The following is a 26,222-nucleotide window of genomic DNA, read 5'->3' as shown; positions in this document are numbered from 1 at the left end:
GATGTGACGTGAAGGATAGTAGGCCTATACCTACCGATATATATATTACCTTGATTATGTAGCAGTAGTTGATAGTCTGCATGCAGTTCTGAGGTAGATACCTGTGTTTTCTCACACCTACACTGTAGGCAGGGACGGCTCCTCAGTTAGGGCGGAGGAGCGTCGCCCCACTGCTTTCTCGCAGTGCGAGAAGCAGAAACATAAAATGGTATTTTAAATAGCATTTTATGTTTCTGCTTCTCGCGCTGCGAGAAAGCAAAACGGTATGCCTGGTTGGGGGCGGGCGGGTTGGTATGTCGATCCTTTGGAGCTGACTAAACCAGTCATGCGCACTCTGCATTTTCTCTATGTAGGCTGCACACTGCCTATATAGAGAAAATGGCCTCCCTACAGGCGCTCGGCTGGGCACTGTCCGCACCAATTACAAGGCCGCCATTGCAGCTTTGTGATTGGCTTAGGGGAGGGGAGGGAGGATGCCTGCTTCCTGTTCTCCTGAAGCAGCAGGAAAACACGAGACCCGGCCAGGAGCGTAGGCGGCTCGAGGCCAGGTGAAGTACGATTTAAAAATAAAAATAAAATATTCACATCCCCCTTTGCGTGAATCCCTTACCCGTGAATCGTGCGAGCCGCGACTGACTGTAGGTAAGATAGCAACAGCCACAAAGAGGCCCGGCTGCAGACTTCTATTAATACAAATACAAAGTATAAAAACACAAACGTACAGCCCAGTTTTGTACAATCTAATTGCACTCTTAAGATTTACCACAAACGAGGTCGGCCTGACATGTAGGACAGTCAGTCAATGCCCAATCGGCTGCTCTCATAGATCAGCTTTTTAACAGTTTGTGGGTCTGTTTTATGGTCTACTGGGCTGACTTTTAACTGTTGATTTCCCCAATATTACCACAATCATTGTCTGCAGCAAACACAAATGCCCAGAGTCTCCCATACCTGGCAAAATACTGATACAGGGTGTCGTTACATGTTCAAAACCGTCCTGATTTGCAAATGTGGAAATTTTTATTTTTAGCAATCTGGTTCGCTAACCGGGGCCACTTTTATTTTGGTGCCCGGTCCTATTTTTTTACCCCAGTCCAACCTGCAAACCCTAATTTCTGACAGAAACAAAATCTCTGATTCCACGCGCAGAAACCATGGACTGCGGCTGTGACATGTTGATCACATGACGGCCTACATTACATGGAATATGTATTTTTATGTATGGGTTTTAAAGTTTGTTGCATACATTTTGCAGCTGTTAATTGCAATACGTAAAAGCGAATACACGTGGTTCACTCCCCTGGATGAAATAATATGCAGAAGGAAAAACTTGAATCCAAAACTGTTCTTAAGTTTATCTTTATCTAAATACTGTGTGTTCTTGCTTAGTTTTGGTGATTCCTGAACACTGTTCTATGCGGTCCCCAAATTGATGACTTTGGAAGGCAGTGTAAGTCTTGTTCTCTCCAGAGAAGAATGCTCTACTGGAAGGCCTTTACACATCCCACTGTCCCACCAGTCGCAAATTAAAGTTAAGTTTTTCCTTGAATTGATGGAACCTCTCTTCCTTTCTCCCTTCCTAGGGCTTCGAATGGGCTGATCCATATCTGGGACCTCAAGAGTCGCCGGGCGGACACGGTTCTCGATGGCCATGGTGGTCAATCAGTCTACTGGGTGCAGACGTTACGTGGTAGAGAGTCGCTACTCAGGTGGGTGCAGAGAGATCCACTTCTGAACACTGCTCCGCTTGTCGGATGGTCTTCCTGTAAGAATGGGCAACACTTTCCATTTGCGTCACTATGACGTGTTCTCGCTTTAGGGATCATCTGACGTGAGGTGGTGGCCAATGTTCTTTCTCTTTACTACCTCATTTGGGGCCATATGTAGGTAATTACTATTTACCGATTCTAAAATACTGAATTTTACCAATTCGGTATTTCAGAATCGGTAAATGGTATGTAGCTAAAAATTCTGTAAATATTACCGAATCGGTATTTACCGATTCCGTAATTCCGATTCATTCCAGGCCCATAGGAATGAATGGGAAGCCATTCACTATTACAGATTCGGTAAATACCGAATCGGTAATAGGGGGAACACATTCAAGGGTGGCAGGGTGTCACATTGACACCCTGTTGCACCCCTGAATCATGCATGTGTGCACATGTGGAACACATACATGCCCCAAGGGCATGTATGTATAGCACAAAATTGCTTTTTCAAAGGTTTTCGATATTTACCACCAACTTGTAGTTGGTGGTAAATAACGAATCCTTAAAGCACATAAGCACTCTTAAATGTGCTTCCTGCATACCCGATTCGGTAAATAATGATTCGGTAAATACTGATACTGTATTTACCGAATCATCACCTACATTGGAAATGGCTCAATACCGGTCGGTAAACCTGAAATTTACCGAATTTCGGGTTTACCGACCGGTAATGAGCCACCTACATCGGGTCCTTGGTTCGTATTCAAATCACAGATCAATGGGTAACACACAAAGATCTTCACACAGAAAAAACATGTATCTACTAGAAATAATAATCACTCTATTTAAGATCTGCTTACTGGACCAAAAAAACCTTTTACTTGTCTCAAAGTATATGCTCATGTGCTTTAGGGATAGGTCAGCCAGCATACGTGCTTCCGTCTTCTGGAACACACCCCTCCCAACATGTACCAGAGAACACTGGCCTGACACTGACATGAGTCCTCCACCAGCCCCTTGGCCTGTTCTTACATTTCTGACACTCTCCACCAAGGCATCAACATCTGGCTACATCAGTGAGGGGATCTATAGAAGATGCTTTCCCATTACCTTCCGCTCGTACCAGACCCAACTGGTTTACACGTACACCGGGTACATCCCTTGTCTCATCCAGATGCTCAGCACTTGCCTATCACTGGCGGTCCCTCAACCACCACACCTTAGGACATTGCAACCATGCCAGGTGCATTCCCATGTAATCTCCCATGACCAGGAGTGTGGAGTTACAAAGGTTTTTTTTGCTGTTGTTGCAAACTTCACATATTTCTTGGCAAAACTTCAAAAATACATAAAGGTCACGAAGTTCTATGCTAGTTTGGCTTTCAAGTGAAACGGTGAACATGTTTTACTCGAGTGTAGTGTGGCATCTCCTTCTGATGCCAGGAATATGTCACTTGCGATGAAAAGCTAAGCAAAGTGTGCTCTCAAGTTGCTGACACCATCCAATCCTTGAACACTACACACAGGGGTAGGTTTTGGGCAATCCGCAAACGTTGTGAACTGCAGGTTGCCCAACAATTAGGATCTGTGTGATACTTCACTTGCACAATGAAGGTTTTTACACCTGTAGAACGCCGCTTCTCTTGGCGTTTCGATAACGATTGATAGGCTGTAAGGAGGCACCAATAACGATTGATAGCCTGTAAGGTGGCACCGATAACGATTGATAACCCGTAAGGTGGCACCAATAACGATTGATAAACTGTAAGGTGGCATCGATAATGATTGATAACCTGTAAGATGGCACCGATAACGATTGAGAGGCTGTAAGGTGGAACTGATAACGATTGATACGCTGTACGGTGGCACCTATAACAATTGATAGGCTGTAAGGTGGCACCGATAACGATTGATAACCTGTAAGATGGCACCGATAATGATTGAGAGGCTGTATGGTGGCACCCTTGTTTGCCCTTCTTCTCCTTCAGACACATGGGTGATCTGTCGTCTCACCCAACCGTAAGACAACACCTCTCCTGCTCAGTATTATCAGACAATACCTACTCCAAGCATTACCTAATACCCCCTGAAACGGTTTGTGTTTTACCTCTTTTACTTCTGTGCTTTCACTCACACGTTCCAGTGGGTGGAAGCACTTTGACAGCCACTAAACCAACTACCGTACTGCTACTGGCTAACTACCTGCAGCTATTGTATGTTGTTGTTCTTCAAACCCAGGTCCCATCTGTTCTACTGGAAGGTGCTCTCACCCCACTCACTTTGCATACTGCACAGTTACTCAGAAATCTCTAAAAAACATGTCACTGCAGCAATAGCTAAACGTGGGGTAATTTATACTATTTGTTGCAATTGTGATGCTCAGTGAGAATATGAAACCATAATTCTTTTAATGCATAGCACCATAAGTCAGCCAGTGCTGGATGTCAGACAAGACATTCTCTAGCATTCGCCTGCGTGCTCCTTGTCTTAGCAGTAACCTTCTAAGCGCTCTGGATACAAAGACACAATTTAAGATAGAAATGCCCATATTTGGCACTTTTATTTAGTCGATAAGTCTTGAACATTTTAAAGGCCAAGACAATGACAAAGGCCATTCTCCAAAATGTTTATCCACACGTGGGCCAGGTAGATTATGTGTTTGTTAGGTTGGGTGAAATTCATTGTAAACAATTTCAAAACAATTGCACTTTTGGTTACTTTCTGTGGCAGCCTCTGTTAGAATCGTGCTTTAAACTATGAAATCCTTTACCAATGTTCATCAAACTTCAGATGTGTAACCACATGTGCTTCCCAGAAGGTTGTCAGAATATCATGATCTTTAGGAACGTTTTTCACACAGATTTTAAATTCCATATGGAAAGTGCAATGTGACCTACATCTTTTTAGGATAAGCAATGAATAATGGTTTATTATGTTCATAAAATGCAATTTAGAGGTTCTGGTAACATGATTGTAAACTATAAGGTTGAGCAGGTTGTAAATGTTGCCAGGACTTTGTCACTTGTTACTTGTGATACTATTTTTATATTCCATACTTTTAGAAATAGAAACGTCTGTGGAATGCAGTACTTCATACTTTTGTTGTATCTTGTAGTATATTTCACTAAATGATATGCTTCTCTGTTCTTGAAAACCACAATTCTTGATTATAATTTAATTTTCACACATTATAGAAAATCATTTTTACATGATGTGACATGATTCATGTGAAATATGGACTCTGAAACTGCAGCTGAGCCATTGTAATGGTTATGATGCAACAACCTGCAAACGTTGATGTCCCTATGGCTTCTACCAATAAACCTGCTTGCAGTTTCCTCTTTGGATGAACTGCAGACATACCCACTGGGTGTAAATACTGGTGGCACCTATGCCCTATGCTAAGTTTCTGCTACGATTCAGAAAAGGGGGTGGTGATGGACAGAGTATCTGAATTAAGCAGAACACTCCTACCCAGTCCAAAGATCAGGGCTTGATCCATCACCGTTTTTTAGCTCACTGCACCATCCCAGCTCAGAACCTGGCTACATGCAAATTAGTCTGTCCCTGGCCCAGTGCATCATGGGAACAGGGCAGACCAAACTACCAAGCCAATTCTTATACTGGGAAGGAAACAAGCTTCCGGAGACCAGTTTCTGGCATTTCAGCCGTCTTCGGCCCGGCTTGCTTGAATCCTGATGGTGCAGTGAGCAAGGGACTCACATCTGAGTATACCCTTCCACGCTGATGGTGGACAAAACGATTCAGAAAAGGGGGTGGTGATGGACAGAGTATCTGAATTAAGCAGAACACTCCTACCCAGTCCAAAGATCAGGGCTTGATCCATCACCGTTTGTTAGCTCACTGCACCATCCCAGCTGAGAACCTGGCTACATGCAAATTAGTCTGTCCTTGGCCCAGTGCATCATGGGAACAGGGCAGACCAAACTACCAAGCCAATTCTTATACTGGGAAGGAAACAAGCCCATGATGCACTAGGCCAGGGACAGACTAATTTGCATGTAGGCAGGTTCTGAGCTGGGATGGTGCAGTGAGCTAAAAAACGGTGATGGATCAAGCCCTGATCTTTGGACTGGGTAAGAGTGGTCTGCTTAATTCAGACACTCTGTTCATCACCACCCCCTTTTTTAATCGTTTTTGGCCACCACAAGTGTGGCAGGGTATACTCAGACATGAGTCCCTTGCTCACTGCACCACCAGGATTCAAGCAAGCCGGGCCGACGACGGCTGAAATGCCAGAAACCGGTCCCTGGAAGCTTGTCTCCTTTCCGGTGAAGAATTGGCTTGGTAGTTTGGTCTGCCCTGTTCCCATGAGGCACTGGGTCAGACTAATTTGCATACAGCCAGGTTCTGAACTGGGGTGATGCAGTGAGCTAAATAACAGTGATGGATCAAGCCCTGATCTCTTAACTGGGTAAGAGTGGTCTGCTTAATTCAGACACTCTGTTCATCACCACCCCCTTTTTGAAAAGTTTCTGCTACAAGCAGGGCACAGGGCAGGGCCAGCAGTTATGGCTGTTGTCTATGTTATGGAGAGGTATCTCCATAACTTAGACAACAGCCTTGTCGTAGAGCTATCTCCAAGATTAAGACTCTATAGAGAACACAGCACCCATCAGCACAGCATTAACAAAGGTTCATAAGTATTGCTTCTCAGGCAATCTTAATATTGGATCGATCAATATGCAAATTTTTCCCCAAAACCCCGCATTGATTTTCTGCCCCATCCATGTATCTTCTAGTTCTACCCTGCTTGTTCATAGCTCTTCCAGAAGTTTTTTTTATTTTTTTTTATTTTTAAAAACCTTTATTTAAAAACAATGCACACAGCTATTCAGCCTTACATCCCGGAGGCGAGGCAGCAGAGTGAAACAAAAGAACCAAAGTGCATAAATCAGTACATCAGGACAATTAAAGGTCGATTTTCAAGTTTTTATAAGTAATGTAAAAGAGAGGGAGAAAAAAGAAAGCGCCAAAACTGGCGCAAAGAGAGAGGCAATGGAATGTAGAGTACAGTGAGGCTTAATGGGGGGGTCGGGAGGGCATAGTGAACACAGATATGTCCAGTGGAATAGAATACTAGGAATGAGGAGGGAGGGAAACACAGGATGGCAGCATAAAAGAATCTACAGTTGGAATCACAGGCTACGGTGATAAGTGTTCCTCTTGTGGGGCGGGGTCCGGAGGTACGCAAATGTCCCCTCTGTATTCATTCCAAGCCCCCCACATTTTCTGCCACTTGTTAGGTTTACCCCTGGCAACATACACAGTCTTTTCCCTGAACATACACCAATCCATATTGGCCTTCCACTGTACAACCTTCGGAGCCGTTGTAGCTCCCCACTTCTGTGCGATGTCCCGTTTAGCTACCATATTACCAAGGGTCACCCATCGGGTCTGGGCCACGTTATGATCTGTCGGACCCCAGATGTTCAGAAGGCATCTCCTGGCTTCCGCATGCACATCCACCCCAGTCACCTCGCTCATAATCGAGTGCACACGTCGCCAGTAGGAAGTTATTGCAGGACATTCCCATAGAATGTGCATGAAAGTGGCAAGGGCACCACAGCCGCGCCTACAAAGGCCATCGACAGAGTAGCCCATGTGCACAAGTCTGGGACCAGTAACATAAACTCTGTGTAAGATTTTGAGCTGCACCAGCCGAAGACGGGAGGAGATAGCAACCTCCTTAGGGGAGGACACCGCACTCTGCCAATCTTTGTCATCAATCTCTATACCATCTCGCACCCACTGGTCCCTCACACCCAGGAGGAGGTCTGTACGGACGTTGATGAGTTTCTTGTATGTCAATGAAATGGCACTGTCTGGCATATGGCCGTCCAGCACCCTATCTTCCAAGGGAGAACTGTCGGGAATCACCTCCCCCTCCGGCTTGGCGGACAGCAATGCATGTCTCAGCTGAGCATACCGGAAAAATTCCGTTTCACCCAGCTGAAACTCTGCTTGTAACTGGGCAAAAGTTTTAACCTCGCCACGCAGCAACATATCCTCCACCCTGGAGATGCCAATTAGGTCCCACTTATCGAAGCCCTTGGTGTGCCATAATTTGCCCAGGAGGTCCGAATCGTACAACGGGGTCGCCTTCGTTAGTTTATCCTTCCATCCCTGCGCCTTAGTAATCGCCCTCCAAATATGGACCGCGGTTTTCGTTGGACCAGACGAGAGCCTGTCGAGAGACCTCAAATAGAGTGCCCTGTGATACTTCCCTCCGCCCAGTAGCCATCGATCCATGGCATACCCCGGGTTGTCCGCCGGACCGTATAAGCCATGATTAATAGCCGCTAACTGGGAGGCCCAGTAATACCTCCGCACATCAGGCAATGCTATCCCCCCATCGTACCACGGTAGCGTGAGCTTCGTGATAGCGACGCGAGGACGGCCATCCCAAAGTAGGGCGCGTTGTAAGCTCTCGATCTCACCGAAGTATCGAGCTGGGACCGGGTCTTGGGTATTTTGTAGGGCGTAGAGAAACCTGGGCAAGGACATCATTTTAAACAACGCCGCGCGCCCAAGCAGGGAGAGCGGGAGTTTGCGCCACCCCTCTACATCACGCCGGAGGCGGAGAAGAGGGGGAAGCAAGTTGTGCTCATAGCACGCTTTGGAGTTAGTAGCGATGTAGATCCCCAAATATTTAAAGCCCTGGTTCGCCACCTGTATGCCACAACCCCTCGGAAGGCGAGGCGTTCCCCTTTTCAGGACGTACAAGTATGACTTGGACCAGTTAATAACTAGGCCGGAGTACCGACCGAAAAATCGCAATACGTCACAGGCCACAATAAGGGATTTACAGGGGGAAGTGAGGTACAAAAGAATATCATCTGCGTACAGTGACACTCGGTCCTCGAAGTCAGGGGCCCATCTGATACCATGTTGGTCGGGGTGGCTGCGTAACCAGGCCGCCAGCGGTTCAAGCGCGAGTGCAAACAGGAGGGGCGACAAAGGACAGCCCTGCCTGGTGCCCCTCTGAAGAACAAAGGGTGCGGAAACTCGACCGTTGACAGCTACGTTAGCCAACGGTCCAGCATATAGAAGCTTGACCCACCCCACAAATTCCGGACCAAAACCGAGCTTCGCCAACACTGCCCACAGGTAACTCCACTCGAGGGAGTCGAAAGCCATTGTGGCATCCAACGACGCCAGGACAGCCGGCTCCTCAAGCGTATGGGCCCTGGCTAGGGCACCGTGAAGTCGACGCAGATTAGGAGCAGTGTTGCGGTGTGGAATAAAGCCCGACTGGTCCGGGTGCACTAAGTCACCGATGACGCCAATCAGACGGTTGGCGAGCATTTTGGCTAGAATCGTAGGCTCCGCGTTCAAAGGAGAGATGGGGCGATACGATCGGCACAAGTCTCTTGGCTTCCCTTCCTTATGGATAACCACGATGGTGGCCAACTTCTGGTCAGGGGGAAGTATGCCAGCCTCCCGCGCCTCCAGGAACATATTCCGCAAATGCGGGGAGACTACATCCGGTTTGATCTTATATAGCTCTACCGGAATGCCGTTAGGGCCAGGCGCCTTGCCAGATCTCAAGGATCGAATTGCGAGTGCAACCTCGTCCACGGAAATATCCCTGTCTAGGTCATCTCGATCTGCTTCCGACAGGCACGGGAGATCGATATCCGACAGGAACGCACCCGAGTCGGCCTCAGACCGATCCAAGACAGAGGCATAAACGCCCTGAAAGTAATCCGAAAAGGACGCAGCGATGGTGCTCGGGTCAGTGACTAACACTCCGTCCTCTCCCAGTATCTCCGGGACGACGCGGCTGGCCCTTTCTTTCTTATCAAGCCAGGCCAGCAACTTTCCCGCCTTGTCACCAACGTCGTAAATCCGACCCTGCTGTTCCCTGCCCAGGACAAGAGCAGCGTCGGTGGCAAGGTCCCGATACTCCGATTGTTTAAGGGAGAGATTATGTAACAGGCCGGGCTCAGGGCCCGCCTCCAATCGGGAGTCTAACTCCATGATCTCCGCCTCGGTATGCACCATGTCGGCGTCTCTGTTCCTACGGGCTTCCGCTATGAGAGTAAATGCCTCACCCTGTAAGACCGTTTTAAAAGCCTCCCACAAAGTGGCAGCCGATGTAACCGACCCCACATTCTCGGTGAAGTAGAGTTCGATAGCCTTGGCCAGGAGACCACGAGTCTTGGGGTTTCGGAAGTACCACAGATTGACCACCACCGGTCGCTCCGATACGACAATGTTAAAGTCGAATGAGACCCATAGCGGGGAATGGTCCGAGATTCCCCTCGCCAAAAAGCGGGCCTCAGAGATCGCCGGTGCATGAGCTGCCAAGGCAAGAACGTAATCGATCCTGGAGAGACTACCGTGAGCGCCAGAATGAAATGAATATTGGCACTGGGTGGGATGTAGAAGTCTCCAGCAGTCGACTAACCCCATAGTGTCAAGAAAAGTGGGCAAACACATTTGCGAGCTTCGAAGGTCTCTAGGCGGATGTCTCTCCAAGGAACCGGAGCAAACAGAATTAAAGCCACCCCCCACAATGAGCAACCCTGCTGGCAGATTCAAAATGGCGCTACCAAGGTCCTGGAAAGTGTTATTTTGCAAACCCGGAGGAACATAAACCGAAACCAATGTCAAGGCACGCCCTTCCCAACGTCCTGCAATGGCTGCGTACCGCCCCCTATCGTCAACAATAGTAGAGTCAATCTCAAAAGGGAGGGACGTGCGCACCATAACACCCGCCCCCCGGGACCCCGAAGAGAACCCCGAATGAGCCACCATTTTGAAACCCTTCCTGTTGAGCGCTCTACACGTATTCCCCACCAAATGCGTCTCCTGCAAGAGAACAATATCAGGCATATGTCTTTTAAGCAGTTGCAATACCACCCCTCTTTTAATACGATCACCCAAGCCATTGACATTCCAACAAAGAACTTGCAATTTCCTGCCCCCCATCGTCGTATCCCAAGTCCTCACCAGCCCCCAGAAGCCTCAATGACAAATAAAACAGGACAGAGCATATTACCCATTGCCTAAAGGAAAGAAGAAAGAAACAAAGAAAACACACAAAACCATCCCCAACACCACCCCCCGCCCTGCACCCCTGCATCAGACTAAAAAGCCCCCCCAACCAGCAGTGTGCCTGTCGCCCCATAAACTAATCTACAAAAAGACCCTAGAGGAGTAAGGAACCCCCGCAGTCCCCCCCTGCCACCCTCCATGTGAACATAGGATATCCCAAGTAAAGTGCAACAGCTTGGCATTATCAGTCACAGTCAAAGGGCACATCAACCGCTAAAGGTAGTGCGGGGAGCACTATTCCTGAAGATCAGGGCCACCAGAGGCGCCTTCGGAGTGTTCTTCCTGTTCTTCTCGACGGTGCGGCAAAGTGTCCAGCCAGTCACTTGCAGTCTCAGGTATATCAAAAAACAGGGCTCGGCCATCACGTTCAACACGCAGTTTAGCGGGGAACAACATTGAGTACTTCAGCCCCAAGTCCCTGAGGCGCCGCTTTACCCCCGCAAAGCTTTGGCGCTGTCTCTGAACAGCCCTGGTGAAGTCTGGGTAGAAGTTCACATCACCGTTCTGGAATTTGAAAGGCCCATGTCGCCTCGAGGCCTGGAGAATCACATACCGATCTCTGAAATTGAATAAACGGGCGATGATGGGTCTCGGTGCGACGCCCGTCTTCGGAGGGCCGCCAGGTATTCTGTGGGCCCGCTCCACCGAGAAAAAGTGACTGAGACTTGCTGGAGCGAGATGGGTCTTTACCAAGTCCTCAACAAAGAGGTCAACAGCCGCTTCCTCCGCACCCTCCGGCACCCCAATGATGCGCACATTCTGCCGCCTGGCCCGTCCTTCAAAATCCTCCAGCCGCCTCGAGAATAGGTCATTAACCGACCACAAGGTACGGACCTCCGCTTGCAGGTCTGAGACATCGGTCGTGAGGCTGGAGGTCTTGATATCGAGAGATTTCACTCGATCATTCGTTTTGCCCAGGTCGGCCCTGATCAAGTTGAGATCGATAGCCAGGGTGTCCACCTTATGTGCTTTCAAAAGGAGAGGGTACCCCACTTTCACCAGGGAACAGGGTAGGAAGACAGTTAGTCAAAAGGGGGAATCCCTGGAGTCAACTGGTCGACCGATAACTATTGGCCTTTCCTATTTAAGAAGAAAAGGTCACAGAGTGCGGTGGGTATTTAAACGGATATAAAAATAGGTTTCCACAAAGAAATAGAATCGTTAACAATCTATATTTATTAAAATTACGATCAATCAGACAATAAAAAAAGCAAAGCAAATTCATACAATTTTTGCAATACAGTTTAAAATCCAAGGGAAGGGTACCTTGGAGGGATAAAAATTAAATATTCAACAATGTTACACAAACACAATATTACGGTACACGATAAATAGGGACACAATTAAAGCATATTCACAGTAAATAGACGACAAACTACATATAGTCACAAAAACCCCTTAGTGCATATGTGGCCCACCAGATATCTATGCCACTGTATTTAACCAGATCCAATGGCCTGAACCAATTCTGTTACTGTAATGCTTTAGTGGAAAAATAAAATACCCATCTAAAGTTTTACCCAGCCCTGACTGGATTCTTTTAAACAAAAAAACAGTGCGTCGACGCGTTTCGGTGCTGTACAGTTGATTTTGTGGCACCTTCCTCAGGACTTCTCTTTTCTGGGGTAGTAGAAAGGATTAAATTCTAGGGAAGAGTGGGAGGCTCTTATTTAGGCAGCCTTTCCTACCATGATACCACCTTTCTACTACCCTAACCCTAGAAACTGGACCACAGGCAGATAGCCCTATACTTAAAAAAATAAAAAAAATTAAGCATTGAAAGTGACAGCCTGACTAAAACAAGCGGGTAAAACCAGTGACACCAGTTGGTGACTCACTCTGCATGTATATATGTGTGACTGCATGTATATATGTGTGACTGAGGAAAAAGGTACCACCTATAGGGTAATTGCAACCCACGAGCACTTAAAATTGAGTCTAACAGCGCTGTAAAGGTGCATACGAATCACTAGTCCAAGATGGCGCCCATAGCCAGTGGATACATCGGGGCGGCCGATTGGTCTAAACAAAATATTCATTTTTAGACCTGGACCTTCTAGACTGTTCAAGATGACACAATTTCGGTTAATCTACAACAATTTGAGACCGAAAAACAGCACGAGAGCAATCCTCTCCACGTTTTTAAACAGCACCATAATATTGCACCCATTACCGATTCGGCCCGTTTCCGCAATTTAAACACACATCGGTTGCATATATCGCCTGAACATTCGGAATACAAATGCACGCATATTTTGTGTGACGTGTTTATACATATAAATAACACACGGGTAGACCTCATGGCATAAACAGCGGTTTCTAACACCGTTCAAAGATGGCGCCCACGCTAGCACTGTTTATTGAAGCGGGATTTCGGCGATTTTTTTCGACAGGTGTGAGCACTTGAACAATCAGGTTCAGATATAAATACATGCACCAAACACCACACACTAGAGCGAGTGAAGGAACGAGGCAGGAGCACGACCACAGCGTCATTCTGGTAAGTGTATACCAAGCCCATATGCCCTTTAAGCAGGGGAAGCCACTTAGATTTTAATTTAAACAACAGGATAGAATGTCCTGCAGGTAGCTAAGACAGGGGATAGCCTTAGCCCCACACCACCAAATGGCATAGAGGAGATATGACTTTCTGCATGGATTACTGGTCCTGGATGGGGGCCCTGGGTCCCAGACTCAAACCTCAGCTGTACAGGTAGAGCTAGTATAATAAATAACTAGGCACCCTGAGTTCCTCCAAAAAGTAGCAATTAAGGAGTAAGAAATAGGAATTTGAGCACTATGGGTGTCCATTAGGATAGAAGGTTTGTCACAGCAGCAAACATGAGAGAGTATTAAAAAGAGAGGTGCAAGTTATACTCCAGGGTTAATAATAAAGCTAGGAGTAGAGAACCTTGTAGTATTTAAAACACAAGTAGCAAATGACTGTGTCACATTTATCTTCATCCAACAGAACATATCCAGTTCTGGAACAGACCAGCGACATTGCATGCCCGTTCAAAGAACGTTTTAAAACTATATGAGGTAAGATATTCTCACCATTAAGCTTCTGATGAAATCTAGGTGTACACTTATGACACTGTAAGATTAAGATGAGATTTAGACACAGAGTAAAAATATACGATGTACATTAATATCACAGATACACGAAAATCGGGAAAACGCCTGACAACTTAAAAGAAAGAAACCCCAAGACAAGGAGCTCCTATTTCAGGAGAGAGGTAATTATGTGAACACCGAGACCCGCCTAGCTGGTAGGGTGCAGGAGATTCCATCCCATCCCTAATATAAGTATTTTGTTATTTGACAGAAGGCTTTAAGAACAATATTTGCAGAAGCAAAGTGAGATTTTAAACAGACCCCATCTTGGAACGTCTCCCACACGACTCTAAGGGTGAGATTTCACATTTCCTACCTCACTCGGGTCCCTGGGTGTAATAGTCCCCCCGGAATTAAAAGGTCTTCCACATTGAATAAGACTCGGAGGGATTGATGTGCTAGTTGCCCAATCGTTTTATGGCAAATGGGATTGTCCTAAAGTAATAGCAGTGCACAAATGCAAACAAAATTGAGTTGTCATATGTACTGGGTAACATACCAAGAGTGACCAAATGTGTATTCTTTGACCAACTATCTCAGTGCCAGAAGATAGGTATTGTCAGATAACAATGGGAGCTAACCCATAGTGGGTAAGCCACAATGTGCTTCTGATAAATTAGAAACCCACCTCTGTAAGAGAAAGAGAAACAGGTATTATGCACGATAATTGATTCCGTACATCTCTCCTAATATATCTACAGATACGGTGTAACCATCCATTCCTCAAAACCCCAGAAAAGAGAAGTCCTGAGGAAGGTGCCACAAAATCAACTGTACAGCACCGAAACGCGTCGACGCACTGTTTTTTTGTTTAAAAGAATCCAGTCAGGGCTGGGTAAAACTTTAGATGGGTATTTTATTTTTCCACTAAAGCATTACAGTAACAGAATTGGTTCAGGCCATTGGATCTGGTTAAATACAGTGGCATAGATATCTGGTGGGCCACATATGCACTAAGGGGTTTTTGTGACTATATGTAGTTTGTCGTCTATTTACTGTGAATATGCTTTAATTGTGTCCCTATTTATCGTGTACCGTAATATTGTGTTTGTGTAACATTGTTGAATATTTAATTTTTATCCCTCCAAGGTACCTTTCCCTTGGATTTTAAACTGTATTGCAAAAATTGTATGAATTTGCTTTGCTTTTTTTATTGTCTGATTGATTGTAATTTTAATAAATATAGATTGTTAACGATTCTATTTCTTTGTGGAAACCTATTTTTATATCCGTTTAAATACCCACCGCACTCTGTGACCTTTTCTTCTTAAATAGGAAAGGCCAATAGTTATCGGTCGACCAGTTGACTCCAGGGATTCCCCCTTTTGACTAACTGTCCACCTTATGTGCCAGGACCTCGTGCTGCTTATGCATCTCAGTCCTGATGCTCGTGATAGCCCCAATGATGTCGCGTAAAGTGGGTTCCGACCCCTCGGGTGAGCTCGTGCGTAAGGAGTCCTTAGACTGAGCGACTACAGAGGGCGAGGTCCTTTGTTGGGCGTACCGATCGATCTTATTTGTCTGGGGTTGGACCGTCTTCCTGCTAGCCCGGTTCGCCGTCCTGTCGGGATCACCCCTGAGAGCCATGTTGGGTCCGGAGAGAACAAAGGGCAACACGGCGATGACACCGTGGGCGCTCGAGCAGGCGTGAAGCTTAGCTTCCACGAGGGCCAAGTAAGCAGTAGGCAACTCCGCGGCTACGTCCACTCCGCCAGCAGGAACAGAAGACGCTCACTCCGCATATCAATCATGCACAGCGTCGTCTCGAACTTCGGCCACCTCCGGGACAATGGCGCATCCCTGGCACAAAGTTCAACACGACATAACTTCGCCAAGAAATGTCGGATTTAGAAACGGAAAGCGGGTCCCGTGTCTGCGACCATTCGCCAATTAGAATCCACCGCCGTGGAGCAGGATTTCTTCCAGGATATGTGCGGAGGGTCGGATGGTCTGCGGAGCTCCGAGCTTACGCGGCCATCTTGCTTGCCCGCGAAGCTCCTCCTCCTCCAGAAGTTTTTTTAAATTTAATTTGTGTTTATAAATTTTTGATTTCAAATATACAGATCCTTAACCCCTTCCGTGCTGGCCGACGGGAGCACTACCTCCCCAGTGCTGCATCGGCCAATGGCCGACGGAACCCCGCCTACTCAATAGAACGCCCGCAATGCGGCGAAAATACTGCCTTGGTTAAGGCGTTAAGCAATGGGAGTCAATTATGCAATTTTACTTTGCGGCCATTTTCTGGATAATGTTGTACATCGACTTGTATTTACAGTGGTCTAATATCAATGCAGCCACTGGATCCTATGTTTCCACTACACTTCTTGTACATAATGTTTAACATTTTAGCATCTGTCTTGCACCATAGTGAGGTATCTTGTTAATTGTTGTGTGTGGGAGTGATGTTATTAGCCCAGTTTTCTGGAAGCCTTTTGGGTATCTGGGGGGGAGCTTCGAGTTCGTCTGGCTTTGTGCGCAGAAGTTGGGTTATGGGGGGTAGGAGGAGACCTGTCAGGGTGGACTCGGGTTTGCTTAGCGGTGATGTGCTGCGAGTTCGGTGTGAAACGAATAGTGCATGATTGTGGGTATGTTCGTGAAGGGGCACTTAGAATAAGCGCCAATGTAAAGTGGCAAGTTAATCTTGGGCGAAACCCTGCTAGCAGGATCTGGAGTTCAATTTTAATTCAATGGATGTTAACTATTGGTGCCCATCTATGGGGTTGGTAACTTTATGGGAGTTTGAGGCATTGTCTTGGGACGATTCGTGTTCGGTCACCTGTGCCCTGCGGCGGTCAGATAGCCATAATTGTATTTGAGGTGAAGAACTCCATTTCCAGGCCATGGCCGATCAAAATTTAGCCAGGCTTAGCGCTCGAACAAAAAATGTGTTGATGTTCTTGCAGAATGTGTTGCACTTCGTTATGCCCAGTAGGAAATGGGGGTCCTGTGTGGTGATCGTTGTGCCCGTTGCCACAGATATTGTAGTGGCCACATCACTCCAGCTCTCCCAGAATTAGATAATAAGGGATTGATTAGAGGGATTATTCCATTAATGTTCATAGATGTCCAGAAAGAATGGCATGCGAGGACCTAGGCAGTTGATTGAGACTGGCCTAGGAATAGGTACCATCTGTTGTCTGCAATTATCTTACAATTTAAGCTTCTACGGTCAACACAAAACCATAATTTTCCATCAGCTTTTGGTGTGATCACAACTAGGGATGTCCATTCCACAGCTTTGAATGCTTTAACTCTGTCTCACCAGAACAGCATTATCCCTCATCTTTATCTTGTGGACATATCTTTTCAACAACTCTACATTATCTTGCAGGTGATTCCAATGTTGTGCAATGATGTCAGGAAAGAATGGAATGCCTGGATTGAGGCTGGTCTAGGGATAGGCACCATCTGTAGCTCTATAAATGGATCTCAATAAAAGAGGCTTCTGATAAGTCTGAGTCTGGATTTGATTACTTGAGATTCATGCAAACAGGCCTAGTCGTTGTTGTCACACTTCCTCCAGACAATGACAAAGTCCTTCGAGTAAATTCACATACCTTAGAGGACTGCATTTATTCAGCCATTTGCAATAGTTGTATATTTTTTAAAAAGCCTTTAAAATAAATGTTTATAACAAAATTTGAAATGAGTTGTGCAAATGACTGGCTTCAAATGCAGTGCTTTTGGTTGGTGCTTACTTTGCAAACTGCTCTTCAAATCTCAGATTCAGAGTTGATATCATACTCCCTTTGGCCCCTATAACAGCACCTACTTTTAACCACCAGACAGACCCCTATTCTGACGGACACACGATTCGCCATTCCTGTAGGTTCCTGTTTCGCCTTTTTTGGTGTTTCGTGGAAATGAGTTGTGCCAGTTACTGCCAGGTCTTGCCCTTCCTGCTTCTTTCTTGAGTGGTACTAGCCTGTTCTCCTTCAGGTTATAGTAAATCAAGGGTGTGAGGGGGTCCCATGCCCCTTACTCGCTGGATGCTTTGCCCTTTCTGAGTATGTGAGCCATGCTTAGCATGGCCCAGCGCATTTGTAATTCTATGGGTTGGTGGACAGAGAGCCCCATTTGTAACTCCCCTCTATTTCTTGCATTGTTATCAAATCATTTGGCAGTATGAAGATGCCTACTTCATGTTTAATCCAGTGGTTTGTCTATCACTAGAGCTAATTGCCTTCATGTTCTAAGGTAGCTGCCATCGCTGGTCTTGAAATATGACCTGTCTGCCTTGCAGCCATTTGCAGATGCTTCACATGTGTTACATAGGTCTGTTGGAAGGGGTAATTGGGTGTATCAGTGAAGTACTTAACAGACCCCTTTCATACAGAAAACCGACAGCTCCCTCTGGTCAAAGTAGTTCATGGTCTTACACTTAGTGCGGATCAGAACACCATATCAGGAGTCCTGCAGGCTAAGGGTATCTCAGGCAATACTGGAACCCAAACTTAATTTTGTAAAAATAATCTACATCTGCAGCCTGCCTGTTGGCATAGACCCCACCCACGTCCCCCTCCATGAGCATGGAGGACGTTTGATGTAGAACTACAAGCACATTAGTTACTACTGAGAGTAACTGATATTACAAATGTATCTCTCCTCGTTAGTTACACACCATGTGGGATAGTGAGTTGTTTCCCTGCATACTCCATCAAGGTGGTTGAGGCGGTGATACTGGCGACTGCCACATTGTCAACAAATCTGAATCTTCTGTTATGATGGGGATAGAGTGGAACTTCTTCCACCCCAAGATCGTAGACTTCCACAACAGCCTCGACACCGAGACGCCGACGACAGAGGCCGACACCCCCGACTCAACACCCACCAAACACACCGACCTGCTGCTCTTCTGGCAAAACGTCAACAACGAAGACCCCATCAAAATCATGAACACCACCCACTCCGGCTCACCCACCGACCCCTGCCCCCACCACATCTTCAACAAAGCAAGTTCCATCATCGCACTCCAACTCCAAAAGATCATCAACATATCTTTCGAGACCGCCACCTTCCCAGAGAGCCGGAAACATGCCGAAATCAACGCCCTACTCAAGAAACCCAAGGTGGACCCAAAGGACCTCAAGACCTTTCGACCCATCTCACTGCTCCCGTTTTCGGCAAAAGTCATTGAGAAGACCGCCAACAGACATCTAACCCACTTCCTGGAGGAGAACAACGTCCTGGACTCCTCCCAATCCGGCTTCCGCAGCAATCACACCACCAAAACCACCCACATCACCACCACTGATGACATCAGGACCCTACTGGACAAAGGCGAAACTGCAGCCCTCATTCTCCTGGACCTCTCGACCGCCACCATCTGCCACCACACCCTGCGCACACGCCTCCTCGACGCAGGGATCCGAGACAAGACCCTGGACTGGTTCACCTCCTTCCTCACCGGCAGAACTCAGAGAGTCGGCCTCCCCCTTTCCAATCCGAAGACACCACTACCACTGCGGCGTACCCCAAGGATCATCCCTCAGCCCAACCCTTTTCAACATTTACATGGCGCCGCTCGCCCACATCGTACAAGCACACCACCTCAACATCGGCTCGTACGCCGACGACACCCAGCTGATCCTCTCCCTCACCAAGGACCCGGCCACTGCCAAATCGAACCTCCATGAGGAAATGAAGGCCGTCGCAGACTGGATAAAGACTAGCCGGCTGAAACTGAACTTGGACAAGACAGAGGTCCTCATCCTTGGCGCCACCCCTTCCACATGGGATGACTCCTGGTGGCTGGCCATGCTGGGAGCTCCCCCGACACCCACCAACCACGCACGCAACCTGGGGTTCATTCTGGACTCTACGCTCTCTATGACCCAGCAAGTCAACGCTGTTTCCTCCTCCTGCTTCAACACGCTCTGCATGCTCTGCAAGATCTACAGATGGATCCCCACTGAAACCAGATAAACGGTCACCCAAGTACTCGTCAGCAGCAGGCTGGACTACGGCAACGCCCTCCACACAGGAACCACGGCTACACTCCAGAAGAGACTCCAACGCATACAAAACGCATTAGCAAGCCTCATCCTCGGACTCCCTTGCCACAGCCTCATCACCACCCACCTGAGAGATCTGCATTGACTCCCGTTCAACAAGAGGATCACCTTCAAGCTCCTCACCCACGCTCACAAAGCACTCCACAACGCCGGACCAGCATACCTCATCAAACGGCTGTCTTTCTACACCCCGAACCGCCAGCTTCGCCACGTGAAGTGAGACTAGTATCAATCTGGTCTTCACATGCTCAATGTTCTGACCTCCTGATCTAGTTAATATCATCCATTTTGATTCATTTGCGTCCATTTCCCTAGAGGAGTCTCATCAAGCCATCTTGGCAAGTAAATCAGGGTCCCCATTTGACCCTTGCCCACCTATGGTCCTACGGACGCTGGTAGAGGATGTAAATCCAATCATCAATAGTATTATCAACTCATCTCTTGCTACTGCTGAAATCCCTTGCGACTGGAAGCTCGCTGCGGTTACCCCACTCCAGAAAAAGGCTCTATTGCATCCAACCACGCTCTCCAACCTGCGCCCCATTTCCCTGCTCCCTGTGGTGTTTAAGCTGACCGAAAAATTTGTCAATGTCCAACTTACGAATTTTCTCGAGGAGAATAACATCCTGCACACACATCAATCAGGGTTTAGGTCCAAACATTCGACTGAATCTGCCCTCTTGTTCACGGCGGAGACTCTGCGAATGGCTATGGACCAAGGGAAGAAGGCCGTCTTGATTTTACTCGACCTATCGGCGGCCTTCGATACGGTCTCGCATTCCATCTTGATCGACCGTCTTGGTAGCGCTGGTATAGGAGGAATGGTTCTGACGTGGTTCAGGAATTTCCTTAACCAGAGACGCCAAGTAACTGTATTAGGCGAATTTAAATCTGGAGAAAAAAATCATCAGTTCAGTGGTCCCTCAGGGTTCTAGCTTGAGCCCTGTACTTTTTAACCTTTATATGGTTCCCCTGATGGATCTAATCGCCTCCTACCAGATCAGCGCAATATCATACGCCGATGACACGCAGCTGATTCTGGTACTGGACAGGGAGCTGCCTGGAGCAGAGGAAAACCTTAAAAACTGCCTCTCGGCCACATTTGAGTGGATGAATAACAATCACCTCGAATGTAATTCCGGAAAGACGGAAATATTGCCGTTCGGCCCTCAAAATCTGTTTTCCCCTAAACAATAGTGGCCCGAGGATGCCGAAGCTCTGCCAAATACCATCTTATCTGCCCGTAATCTGGGCATCAAGTTTAATGACCATTTGTCGTTCAAGCAGCAAGCGGTAGCTGTGGCTGGCATGTGCTTTCACATTATTAGATCACTTAGGAAGTTTTTTGATCCTCTTCCTCTTACAGGTAGGAAAACAGTGGCAGTGGCCTTGATAACATCTAGACTGGACTACTGCAATAGCCTGTATGCAGGTACCAACAAAACAGTGCTTCACAGGTTGCAGTTAGTCCAGCATGCCACTGCCCGTTTAGTACTTCGGTGGTCTAGAAAGTCATCTGCCTCGGCCGCACGAAAATTCTCCACTAGCTACCTATACACAAGCGTGTATTGTTTAAGGTGCTTGTAATCACTTTTCTAGCCTTCCAGTCACAAGGACCCAGATACTTGGTCAAGGGCTTTAAACATTATCAGCCAGCACGTTGTCTGAGGTCGGCTAACCAAAATCTTCTGGTAATCCCCAGATTTAGACTGGCCACTAAAAGTGGAAAATCTCTTTTTGTTCTGGGTTCTAGGGCCTGGAACAAATTGCCACTTCAGCTTCGACTCATGTCCAAGGAGAGCCAATTTAGGAAATCCTTGAAGACTTGGATTTTTTCCCTTACTGATGCTGCATGCAGGGCTCTAATGTAGAGTGTGGAGTGTGTAATGTGCTTTGTGTTGCTCTCAGTCCACCAACCCTTTCGAGCTGGGTTGGCTTGAGCGCCAAGATGCTCCATGGAGTGGTAGTAGCGCTATATAAATGAGTTCTTACATTACATTACATTACCTGTTCATGTTTACTAGGCCCACACATGTGTGGATCGGCCTACTGCATCCTATAGAAACAAGCCAACACTACTATAAGAAGTGAGATGTGGCCTTCACATGTTCAATGTTCTGATCTCTCCATGTGTAGTAAATTCACATGTGGTATTCTGCTGGAAATGTTTGATTGTAGGAATATTGCCATTTGCTGGTAGTTCTGGAGTTTTCTGTCAGAGAGAAGTGTAGTAATTGTGATTTTATTTTTATTTTTAACCCGGGTTTAGATATTTGCAAGGCTTTAGGTAATGCAATGTACTGGAGTTCATGCAGGCCCCATCCCCCTGAATTTGTTTGGCACTCTAGTAGTTTTTAGAAATGTCTGGGGTTGGTAGGTTTCCCTGAGTGCTGCCTGATCTTGACCCAAATGCTGCAGTCATCCCCCGTGGAAGTTTCTTCATTAGAAACATTTCCTGGTGTGGGCGCCGGCTCAAATCCAGTGATAGCCCACCCGTGATACCCCTATACTCGGGAGATCCAGGTGAACATAGGTGTGCGTGAAGGTTTTGCAGAGTTATCTTCTTGTGCGAGAGGAAGACTGAAGGGTATTAATGTGTTCTGGGAAATAAAATTACTGAAAATCAGACAAATGTCTTGTTCGGGAAGTTCTTCCGGCCGGCCTGCCAGCCAGTCAGACCGAGGAGAGGAGTGGTCGCTGCGATAGAAACCGTAGCCTGTGAAGCTGCTGAAAATATATGGTTGTGGTAGAATTCCTTAAGGCCCAGAGTTGCAACTAGTGACCGAAGGACAGGCACCCTCAACAGACATTTTGCTTTCTGTTGCTTTCCAATTTTCCAGGATGCACTGCAGACAGTTTATCTCCTGTAGGTTCCCTGAACCCACTGAAAGTCCACACATCTGGCATCTCCATGTTGCTGTGACCCAGGTCTGGGGCAGGCCTCAGCAGGGACATGTTCCTGACTGAAGGAGATGGAGGCCTTTACCATAGTTTGGATAAAATCGTAAAAATCTGACAAGCATCATGTTCTGTGAATTCCCCAGGTCTATCGCTTAGTGCAAGGAAGATTTTGAATATATATATATGTATGACCCAGGGGTGATGCCAGTGGCCAAAAGCTTGCTACCCTTACCAACAGTTTGCTGTCAGTTGTTTTCCAAATAGCCTGAATGCACTGCACCCGGTTTATCGACCCAGGCACCTCAGACTTCCCAAAAAAACCATGAATATCTGAGGCTGCTATGTTTCTGATGAGGGGGATTCAAGAAATTATTGTTTTTGGGGGGGGGGGGGGAGAAGAATTGCTGCATTTCTGACAACCTTCATGTTCAGTGTATTCTCCCAGTCGGGCGGGGCAAGGATGCCCGGCTTGCGCACTAGAGCCCTTAGAGTGTACATAAGTAGAACGTACATAGATTTTATATTTTCCATGCATTGCTAACTTAGATGGTTTGATGCAAATCCCAATGCCCCACACGCTGTGATTCTGCCACAGTTGGGGCATCTGCACTATTATTACAGATCTGATTGTAATATGACCGCCTGTGTAACTGTTCTCTTTCGTGGCTTGTGTCTTTTTGAGAAGCCAGGGCCGTGACCTGCAGATCTGTACCTGGGACTTGGCGGAAGGACGGAATTCAGTGACCGAGTCCCTTTTCACGGAGAGTGTTGGCTTCTGCAAGTGCTCGCTGCTGAGGACGAACCAGGACCGCTGGCTGCTGGCTGTGGCAGGCAGAGAAACGTCAGAGGTAGGGGGGCAGAGCTGGGGTATTCAAACCACACCATGCATGCACATGTAAGCACATGCACACATGTGCTCCTGCGCGCACACGTGCAAGGGGAACAGCGTTGTATACGAAACAAGCATTGGCATAGCCAATAGGTGTCGCCTTTGGGACCTTATAAGTGTTTAGCCATGCAACATATTAGGTTCCAAAGGCGAGACCTATTGGCTATGGCAATGCTTGTTATAGCGTTTCCTGGTGGTTTTATATATTGTATGAATGCGTGTGCTGTCGGAGCAAGACACATTTTTTTCTAGTGCATTTTATACCATAACATTTTAAATTATTGCAATCAAACATAAATCATTATGCAGTCTTCCGCTGCTCAAAAAGTCATAAAAATGTAAAAAGACAAATAGTAGTTGACGGGCGGATCTTTGCGGACTTAGAGATGGCAGCTATCCAGAGCAGTTCTAGTGAGTTGCTATCCTAAAATCAGACAGGTTTGTTTCTTCCTACATGAGTGCTATGAAACGGATGTAGTGCCAGGACTTGCAGGTGATCAAGAATCAGCTACTTGCATTTGTAAAGAAGGCTTTACCTACTAGTGGTCTTTGTGAGGTTCAAGAACAGGTGGGGCAAGAATGGCCGTCTTTCCTCAACCAGAGGCAGCCGGGGAGTGTTGGAATGGCAAGAAAATCAAGGATCCAATCTTTGTAAAAAGTTCAACTGACGCAAACCCTCGCTCTCATACTCTGGAAATATGTGGGGCTTATAAGAAGTGTGGCCTGGTCTGATCTCAAGCCCATGCTTTCATACACGGTACAAAAGGGGGTGGTAATGGACGGAGCATCTGAACCAATCAAACACTCACACCCAGTCAACAGATCTGGGTTTAATCCATCACTGTTCTTTAGCCCACTCTGCCACCCCAGTTCAGACATGGCTATATGCAAATCAGTCTGACCCTGTGCCTCATGGGAACAGTTCCTTGCTCACTTTGCCACTGTATTCAAGCAAGCCGGGCTGAAGACGGCTGGAATGCCAGAAACCGGTCCTCGGAAGCTTGTTTCCGGTCCAGGAAAGGCATGGCTTGGCAGTTCGGGCTGAACTGTTCCCATGAGGCACAGGGTCAGACTGATTTGCATATGGCCATGTCTGAACTGGGGTGGTGGAGTGAGCTAAAGAACGGTGATGGATTAAACCCAGATCTGTTGACTGGGTGTGAGTGTTTGATTGGTTCAGATGCTCCGTCCATCACCACCCCCTTTTGTACCGCTTTGCTTTCATACACAGCATTTTCTTTGTGTACATGTTTTCCTTGCTGAACCAGCGCATGCTTCTGTCGCTAAGTCAGCAATTGTTTTGAACCCCATCTACACCCCCGCACATACTTTTTTCCCCAATTGGATTGTCTGATTGGTTGAGTCTGATTTATTTTATACTGTCGCGAAGGATAATCCATATGATGATTTAAAAGTGAGGGAGCGTATAGGCTGCATGCAGTTCCGTGGAAATGTAACAGCAATTAATGATATTTAATACTGCCATTCTTTATTGATGTTTAATAAAAAAAGATTAAGGTTAGATAGTGCCTGAGTATAAAATAAACTGCACAGGAATATCAGTGTTTTGTTATATCACCGTTTGTAAAAAGCTCAATACCTTATGCAAGAATGGGACTTTATTATTTCTCGGCCAGGGATTCAGCATTTTTACCATCCAGCTTCAACTATTCAATCAGTCAGTTAAATGCATGGCACATACATAAAACATGTGATAACATGACTTGACAGAGTACCTATGATAGAGCGCGCGGGTCACCCGGGTCACAAGATTACCAAATTTTCCACGCACTGGGCCCTGGCGTGCATATGACGACAGTGTTTTGCATGAACCGGGTGAAAACCTCTCCACGCTACTATGAGTAATCGAGTGGGTGACTCTTACACCCCTTACTATTCATGTACCTGACTTACTACAGGCACATTACTCCTGACGGATCAGGAGCTAGCAGTGGACAGGAGATAAGGGTTTTCCTAAAAGGGAGAAAATTCTACTTTATTCATTTAATACCTTTAATATCACTTTAATGTATAATGACCACAGACACCTTGATGGTTTTAAGGGTTTTATATAGTATAAGTTTAAAACGAAAATGCCATTACAAGTAGGCAAATGCCAAGCAATACATCAATAATTAGAATCAGAACCAGAATGTAACTATGGATGAGTGTGAGTATCATAGAGTAAAAGGGAACACTATAGGGCATGAATCATAATAAACATATTAAGCTAATACGGTTTAAACTAGGGCAAGGACGTGAGGAGGACCTAATGTGTGGCCTAATATCTTTATACTAATTCCTAAACCTTATGCTATCTTTACTAACTTCACGGCAACCATACTAAGGGAAAAAAGGAATAAGTGGAACAGTCTAGATAAACAGTTGGGTTTAACAATGTCCTATAGGAAGGATAAAAGTGGAACATTTACTAATAATCAATTGCATAAAATTACATTCAAAGGAGATATGGAGAATATCACCAGCAAGATTGCTTTAATTGGA

General features: G+C 46.6%; 1 protein-coding gene across 4 annotated transcripts in view; it reads left to right on the top strand.

Moving 5' to 3' along the window:
- The window catches only part of GNB1L (G protein subunit beta 1 like), a 425,377-nt gene that overhangs the window by 239,001 nt on the left and 160,154 nt on the right, over positions 1-26,222 (top strand). For all 4 annotated transcript variants that reach the window (XM_086942634.1, XM_086942633.1, XM_086942635.1 and 1 more), the window contains 2 exons: positions 1,584-1,709; positions 23,514-23,676. In XM_086942634.1, coding sequence (XP_086798760.1) covers positions 1,584-1,709; positions 23,514-23,676 — 289 coding nt within the window. The remainder of the gene's footprint in view (positions 1-1,583; positions 1,710-23,513; positions 23,677-26,222) is intronic.

Source organism: Lissotriton vulgaris, chromosome 11 (assembly GCF_964263255.1).
Source record: "Lissotriton vulgaris chromosome 11, aLisVul1.2, whole genome shotgun sequence".
Taxonomy (NCBI): Eukaryota; Metazoa; Chordata; class Amphibia; order Caudata; family Salamandridae; genus Lissotriton; species Lissotriton vulgaris.
The sequence above is the reverse complement of the archived record's forward strand: the minus strand, read 5'-3'. Positions and strand labels throughout refer to the sequence as shown.